Source organism: Myxocyprinus asiaticus, chromosome 50 (assembly GCF_019703515.2).
Source record: "Myxocyprinus asiaticus isolate MX2 ecotype Aquarium Trade chromosome 50, UBuf_Myxa_2, whole genome shotgun sequence".
NCBI lineage: Eukaryota > Metazoa > Chordata > Actinopteri > Cypriniformes > Catostomidae > Myxocyprinus > Myxocyprinus asiaticus.
Window position 1 is genome coordinate 26,380,707 of NC_059393.1, and position 8,862 is coordinate 26,389,568.

The 8,862-nt window shown below is 40.5% G+C and overlaps 1 protein-coding gene across 2 annotated transcripts in view; it reads left to right on the top strand.

Annotated features, from left to right (window-relative positions):
- Nucleotides 1-4,429: 4,429 nt before the first annotated feature.
- Nucleotides 4,430-8,862, top strand: part of LOC127439173 (microfibrillar-associated protein 2-like) — a 10,092-nt gene continuing 5,659 nt past the window's right edge. The window contains exons 1-3 of one of the 2 annotated variants that reach the window (XM_051695306.1): nucleotides 4,481-4,520; nucleotides 5,760-5,823; nucleotides 5,936-5,977. In XM_051695306.1, the coding sequence (XP_051551266.1) occupies nucleotides 5,941-5,977 (37 nt within the window). In that variant the 5' untranslated portion in view covers nucleotides 4,481-4,520; nucleotides 5,760-5,823; nucleotides 5,936-5,940. Of the gene's footprint in view, nucleotides 4,521-5,759; nucleotides 5,824-5,935; nucleotides 5,978-8,862 lie in introns of both variants that reach the window. The other variant, XM_051695305.1, reaches the window with a different exon arrangement.

The following is an 8,862-nucleotide window of genomic DNA, read 5'->3' on the forward strand; positions in this document are numbered from 1 at the left end:
ACACACACACACACACACACACAGACACACTCACACACACACACACACTTACTGGTGTTACTGGTGTTACTGGTGGAATGGAGACAAGTATCTGGGGCCGGCCGTCCTCATGCAGGTGAGATTAAACCTGATGGTACATCTGCCAATGGCAGGTGAGCTGAAACAGTTTACAAGCTTTAAATGTTTCTAACCGTCCACAGCACTCGATTTTGCTGGATTATGTATCTGTTTTAGTGGACGGTTTGAATGTCTTTTGATTTGTATCACCCATGTCACTTGCATCAGTGTGAGTAAGAATATTGTTTGAAAACCATGTAATTTTGTTGTTCCTGATAAAGGTGTATTTAAAACTACTGTACACTTAATTTTTCTTTGCGCACTGTCAAACGCTCAGCCTTTTAAAATATAAGGGTGATTCTCAGATCTTCCAAGAAAATGTCCTGCTCCTATTTTCCTAAAGTAAAAAACAAATAAGAAGTTATATTTTGCATATTGAAAATGAAGCCTATTTTTAGGGCCGTTAAGATTTTTTTAACGTTGTGACATTATTTTCATGACAGTCATGAACATATTACCCCCCAATTTTCATTACCACAGTGAGAAAATAGGAGCAGGACATTTTATTGACAAGCCTTGACAGCTTTGGCACATGCGAACAGTCCGCACATACTCTGCTGATGATGAAATTTGCAACACACGAGACGTACTGGCTCATGGAACACTGAAGAACTTTGGCCTTTACTCTCCAAAACCAATTTTATACTGACATTTGCTGCCTGGCAAGTGTTAATTATGAATCATGGTCTAACTGTTTAAAGTGTTCTGCTGGTTTGTGAAGAGTCGCGGTGAGTTTTCAGGCTTATCGCTGGATGATCGACTCACGTGATGATTTCACTGAAGAGAGACTCTCTAAACTGCATGATCCATTCTCACTGTACCGCTGTCACACCATCATGAACTGCACCATAACTTGTCCTAATGTAACGTCCTACTGCCTGTTTTCCCTCTCTGCTCAGACCACACCCACATTATCAAGACCACTCCCCCTATCTTGTCAGACCACGCCCACATTGTCAATGCCACTCCCCTGTCTGCTCAGATCATGTCCACACTGTCAATGTCACTCCCCCAGTCTGCTCAGACCACACCCACATTATCAAGACACTCCCCTTATCTTCTCAGACCATGCCCACACTGTCAGTGTCACTCCTCCTGTCTACTCAGACCATGCCCACACTGTCAATGGCACTCCTCCTGTATGATAAGGCCACGCCCACACCGCCAGTGTCACTCCCCCAGTCTGCTCAGACCATACCCACATGCGCAATGCCACTCCCCCGTCTGCTCAGACCACGCTCAATTCAGCATTTAATATTTTTTTACATTAAAGCAGAAACTTCTGTGTTATACGAGAGTTGTAGGTGTGTTGAATTAAGGTTGTGTTTTTGATGAGGGTTTTTTGCCTCAGGGTTTGAATCCAGGCAAAGCCATCACTCAGATCAAGAAGATGATGGCAACATACAAGGAGAAGGAAACAGCATCAGTTTAAACATCTCGCTGTCTTCAGTGAAGATGAACAATAACACACGATAAGACCAGCACACACACACAAACTGCTGCAGCATCACTTCCAGCTCTTGACAGACTGAACCAAACCCCATGTTTCCAGACAGACAGATATGATGCAAAGACTTTAACAGGTGCTACATTGATGTGTTCCTGTTTATTATATATTCCATAACAAGAGAGAGAGAGAGCGAGAGAACTGTATATCAGTGCACTTTTGACTCATTGTATATGGGAGATCTGGCTGTATATAAAATAAACACTTGCAGCTCAACATGATCAGTGTTTAAAATCTCTATATAACTCTATATAGAGTTATTTTAGCGTATTTGATGTTAACCTTATATATAGAGTTATATTTGAGTTATAAGGAGTTATATATTGGCTTTATATAGAGTTATTTTAGCGTCATATGGAGTTATATTAGCCTTATTTAGAGTTATATTTGCGTTATTTAAAGTTATATTAGTGGTATATGGAGTTAAATTGGCCTTATAGAGTTATTTTTGCGTTATAAGGAGTTATATTAGATTAATAAAGTTATATAGAGTTATTTTAGCATCATATGGAGTTATATTAGTTATATTACATCATGATTCATCACCACGATGGTGCCACGGATGGCTGCCTCGGTGTGGAGCTCCTCAGTTTGTTTGTCCTGTGTTTAGTAATCTTTTTCCAGTCAGTTTTAACAGAGACGAACTGCTGAACATTCGACAGCATGTACCAGACAATCTTTTCCCAGTTTTCGAATATTCAGACATTTTGCTAGACATTTTAGTCAGAGGCGCAGCTGTGTTATTCAAGAGACGCAGGCGAGGGAGACGAGCCGGTGCGCTGGTCAAACTCCGTCGGTGCAGATTTCGAACAGCGCTGCAGAGTATTCACTTAGTGAATCTCCGCTCTCTTCCTAACAAAACTAACAAACTACATCTCCTCACCCGCACAAACAAGGACTTTTCAACCTCTGCTGCCTTGTGCTTCACAGAAACCTGGCTGAGTGAAGCCACTCCGGACAGCGCGTTACATCTGCCGGGTTTTCAGCTGTTCAGAGCGGATCGCATCGCGGAGTTAACGGGGAAAATGCGAGGTGGTGGAACATGCTTTTATATCAATGAAAGTTGGTGTACAGATGTAACAACGTTAAAGAGGATGTGCTGTCCTAATTTGGAAGCGCTCTTTATTAACTGTAAGCCTTTCTACTCGCCGCGGGAGTTTTCCTCGTATATTCTGATGAGTGTTTATATTCCTCCACATGTGTGTTTGAACACAGCGCTGCAACAGCTGACTGATCAAATCATAGACACAGAACAACAATACCCGGACTCAGTTATTATTATTCTTGGGGATTTTAACAAAGCAAATCTCACACATGAACTGCCCAAATACAGACAGCACATCACATGCCCCACCAGAGACAGGAACATACTGGATCATTGCTACACAACAATAAAGGATGCATATCGCTCTGTTCCTAGAGCAGCTTTGGGACTCTCTGATCACTGTCTGGTTCATCATCTTCCAACCTACAGGCAGAAATTAAAATCTGCTAAGCCTGTCTTAAGGACTGTAAAGAGATGGACCAATGAAGCAGAGCTGGAACTACAAGCCTGCTTTGACTGCACTGATTGGAGTGTTTTTGAGGCTGCAGACACCAATCGGGATGAGCACACAGATACTGTTACATCATATATCAGTTTCTGTGAGGATATGTGCATTCCTACTAGGACTTATTTAACATTTAACAATGACAAACCATGGTTTACAGCAGAACTCAGGCAGCTTCGTCAGGCCAAAGAGGATGCTTACAGAGTTGGGGATAAAGTCTTGTACAATCAGGCCAGGAACACACTGATCAAGGAAATCAGAGTGGCTAAAAGAAGATACTCTGAGAAGCTGAACAACAATTTTTCAGCTAACGACCCTGTATCAGTGTGGAGTGGCATGAAACAACTTATGAATTACAGGACCCCTACCCCCAACCCTGTGGTGGACCAACAACTGGCTGACGAGATGATAGTAGACTTTAGGAGGAACACCCCAACACTGACCCCCCTCACCATTCTAAACAGCACTGTGGCAGCAGTGGAGTCATTCAGGTTCCTGGGCACTACCATCTCACAGGACCTGAAGTGGGAGACCCACATTGACTCCATTGTGAAAAAGGCCCAGCAGAAGTTGTACTTCCTTCACCAGTTGAGGACATGTAACCTGCCACAGGTGCTGCTGATCCAGTTCTACTCAGCAGTCATTGAGTCTGTCCTCTGCACTTCAATAACTGTCTGGTTTGGTTCAGCTATGAAATCAGAAGACTACAAAGGACAATTCGGACTGCTGAGAGGATTACTGGTTGCCCCCCCCCCCCCTTCAAGAACTGTACACTTCCAGAGTGAGGAAAAAGGCTGGTAAAATCACTCTGGACCCCACTCACCCTGCCCACTACCTTTTTGAACTGTTGCCTTCTGGCCGACGCTTCAGAGCTCTGAGCACCAGAACCGTCAGGCACAGGAACAGTTTTTTCCCTCAGTCTATCCATCTCATGAACAGTTAAAACTGCCCCATTGAGCAATAACTATGTGCAATACACAGTTTAGTCTTTTTTATATTTATCCAACACATCCTACCTCTTCTGCCATTACATTCCCTTGCACTGCATATAACAGACTGTATTTAGATTTGCACTACGTATGTGTGTGTGTGTATGTATGTGTATAATTATTTTTTATTTTTTATTTTTTATTATTATCTATGTCTTGCTGCTGTTTTTGTATTGTATTGTTGTACACTGGAAGCTCCTGTCACCAAGCCTTGCACATTCCTGTCAGTGATGGGCGGGAGGCGTGTTCGGGGCGGAGCGATGTGCTGTGGGCGGGACTGGAGGTGGAGCGTCGCTGAAACTTCAGACACACGGGAAGAGTTGAGCATCACTCGAGGAATAAAGGACTGAATTAAAGGTGAGAAATTCATCAATTACATTAACATTCACTTTAAACAATCTGAACTCTGAGAGCATGTTTGATGTGTGATGTGTGTTATTTACCATGGCAGTGTAATGAAGAATGTTTAACAGTGAGATTTTTGCAGTTCTGTATGTAAATTATATACAGAAATAATTGTGAAACTGTAAAGGTATTATATTTGTTTACTGAAACACAGATTATTTAAATTGAGTTGATCAATTGAATGGTTAAGTGTTTAAAGTTTTGTGTTGACTTCATGGTCGATTGGGGGCTTTTGCACTTTGAGGGGGTATTACAGCCAGGGGTAAATGACAAAGAACCAAAACAAACACACAGAGAAAGAGAAAGACACAGAGAGAGAGAGAGAGAGAGAGAGAGAGAGAGACAGACAGGCAGACAGAGAGAGGGAGAGAGAAAGACAGAGAGAGAGAGAGAGAGAGAGAGAGACAGAGAGAGAGAGAGAGAGAGAGACAGACAGACAGACAGAGAGACGGAGAGAGAGAGAGAGAGAGAGAGAGAAAGACAGAGAGAGAGAGAGAGAGAGAGACAGAGAGACAGACAGACAGACAGAGAGAGAGAGAGAGAGAGAGAGAGAGAGTGAGAGAGAGACACAGACAGAGAGTTTGAGAAATTGAGTCTTAGAAGCAAAAGTAAGAAACATGAGGACTGTTGTGTTCAAATGAGACATTAAAGAGTTAAAGAACTGAATTAATGAAAGTGTGTGTGTGTGTGTGTGTGTGTGTGTGTGTGTGTGTGATGTTGTGGGAGGGTCCTGAGGGGGTTTAATGACTCACAGATGTGAGATGCTGCATATGCTTCAACACACACACACACACACACTCTCTCTCTCTCTCTCTCTCTCTCTCTCTCTCTCTCGCTCTCTCTCTCTTTCTCTCTCTCTCTCTCTCTCTCGCTCTCTCTCTCTTTCTCTCTCTCTCTTTCTCTCTCTCTCTCTCTCTCTTGGATTATTTCCTGTGTTAAACAGCTCAAAATCTGTAATGTTTAATGGTTTGATATTACAAGCTGACGAAACATGACTTTAAGGGAATGTCTGTAAATAAAGATACACAAAATGGCTGCAAGGAAAGTTACTGGAAGAAAGAGACAGACAGACAGCGAGAGAGAGAGAGAGAGACAGGAGTCTGTGGAGCAGTATGAGTGTTTGAGTCAGTGCTGAGAAAAGTATAAAGACACAAGCACATTCTTGAGTGCAGCTGTCTCTCTCTCTCTCAGGGGCCACAGCAGGGCAGACAGACAGAGAGACAGACAAGGGGCCGGCTCAGGATACAGGGGGAAAGTAAAGCTCATTTTATTCGTAATAATTACAGTTATAAGTGTCTATGAAATGCAAAACGACTGAGAGTATAAAATCAAATCATTTGTGTCTCACTGCTGCTTTATTTCCACAGACACTATGAAACTGTCTTACCTGATTCTGCTGTCAGTGCCGGGTGAGACTATATACACAGCAAACATACTCACACATATATCACATCATATACTCACCCTCATGTCGTACCAAAACCGGATGACTCTTTTTCAGATATTCAGCAGAAAGTCCACGCTGCTCTTTTCTTTACAATAATATAAGTTGTTATATAGAATCAAAATGACTAAAAACTACGGCTACCGATTAAACACGTTAATTTAGTGTGATTATTATGTAAGGGATAATGTACAGTACAGATGTTATCACAGAATAAACCCAACAGGATGATCCAGACCCCAAAGCATAGCGGAAAACTAAAGAAATGAATCGCTGAACTGCTGAAATCCACCTCCTGTTGGTGTTTATTCTGTAATTAATGAATGTCTGACTCATTATCCAGTTTATTACAAGAACACTTGCCAAAGAAATAAATGCACATGAAACATTGATTTGAGTTGAAACTATTTTATTAGCTTGTAGAGATCGAACAGTGATCCGAGAAGTAGTAAAAAGTAGGGATGTGCCCGAACTAGCTGAATACCTTATTCGGAAAGGCACGAATAATGACTTCAAAATGAATAATGAATTCATCCGAATAATAAAAAAAATATTCAGAAGACTGACCATCCAATGAGCACAGGTATTAAGCGATATTTTAAATAAACATATCGAAAACGACAAAACAATGATGAGTCTGTGAAGCCAATATTACTACAGTGTAAACCTTATGAATGAAAATGCACATTTCAAGTTCATCAGATGGCCGCGGTCTCAGTCTCCGTTAATTGTGCACATCTCAGAAATCTAATCTTGTCAAGAGTAACATTAACTAAGATACTATATCATTCACATTTCCCACTTTTTAAAATGTCTGTTAACACATTAACATCAACTGTTGCACACAATTCACACGTAAGGATCCATTAACCAACCTGAGCGTGATGTTGAATTCCTGACCAGAGAAGTGATGTTTTTATAGTGGAGCTCGTCTGTGCGTCTCTTAAAGATGACCACATTTATATCACATCACCAGTTAAGGTAACTGCATGCGTTAGCCTTTATTCCCAAACAGTTTAAATGCCCCATAGAGGTTTAAATACTTGTACATTTATTCAGAGTAGTCCTGCACATGCACAGAGGATTGCAAGGAAAACAAAACATGCACGTTTTTCTCACTTTTTCTTCTAGAAATGTATAGAGGCTCGCTCTTGCTATTTATTCCACTGCATTTGTAATTTAACTAAATAATTATGTCCTCCACAAAATAAGCCTCAAGTGTAGCCTATCATAAAACTTTCTGATATAAATGTATGGTGCTTTCATCCGTTTGTAGGCTTAATTAATTTTTTTTTCACATTTATTTTAAAGCTTGTATTTGTACTTAATATTTGCTGCAAAATGTGTTTGACATTTCACAACTGCTTGACACCTCGTACATCCAGAATAACATTGTTATACTTGCACACTGCACATAAACTTAAACATATACTTGCACACTGCACATAAACTTAAACATATACTTGCACACTGCACATAAACTTAAACATATACTTGCACACTGCACATAAACCAAAATTCTTTTTCAGCAGATGTTAATGTCAAAAAAGCCAGAAGAAACCAAAGCTAAAAACATATTCCACAGTTAATGTAACCTACATATCTAGCTTCATCTGGTAAGGAAAAATAAAGAATATATATATAATATAATTCAATAATAATAATAATAATAATAATAATGAAGTAGGCCTATCCGAGACATATTTTATATACAGAAACTATAAATGTAATTTTAAAATTAGGTTTGAGACACTTCTGGTTTAAGCCACGCCCACATCCGGTTCTGTATCGGAATACAGACACAGATACAGATAATTTTGTCATTGTAACAGATACAAATACAGATACAGATAATGGCTTTGCTGCACACCCCTGGTAAAGAGGATTTGTAATACCCAGATGAGTGGTCTGATACGTGGATGTGCGGTTGTTACTCAGAGATAACAGACCGCTAGATGGCGCCATTGACCAATCAAAACGTATTCTGGAGAGCCATGTAATAAATGAAAAAAATGCGTAGAAAATGTTTACAGAATTAATCTTGGCCCCAACCTGTTTGTAAATTCAGTAATAAGGAGTAATTCAAGCTCGATGTACCACCTGGATGTGTCAGTAGGGGGCAGTCAGCGCAACTCCAGCTGTACAGACAACGCAACAACAGATGATGCACTCTTGCACTCAGTGACAGCTGAATCAAACACAATAGTGATGGGAAGATCGGATCATTTTACTGACTTGGATCTTTGAGTCTTGTTCAGCAAAACGAAAGATCTTTATTCAAATCATTTCGTTCATTTGAGCAGAATTAAATTAAAATGTTACATTTTCAAAAGCCAAATCCCCCCCCAACACGTCTACTTAAGCAAACTTTGATTATAGTCCCAATAAGGAAAAATGTATAATGCAGCCAAGGACAAATTATGAGAAAAAAATTATTAGTTCACCTCTGGAATCTTCTTGTCCGAGGAGTTCGTTCTTTTGTCACGTGAGTGCATAGCGTATACGGCTGTCACATGACAAAAGAACGAACGACTCGGACCAGATGACTCGAGAGGTGAACTAATCATTTCTGTTTCCTGTGTGAGCAATATATGGCATATACAGCTGTCACGTGACAAAAGAACGAACGACTCGGACCAAAAGAGTTTAAAGGTGAACTAAACATTTCTGTTTCCTGTACAGCACCTATGCGGTTTTCACATAATAATGTGAGGCCAACACAAAATGAACGAATCACTCTCTGAGACTACTCATTCTTTTGAGTCACATAAAAGATTCGTTCAAAATGAACGAATCATTCATGAACGACCCATCACTAGAACACAACAGAATGCAGGGATCTCAAGACAT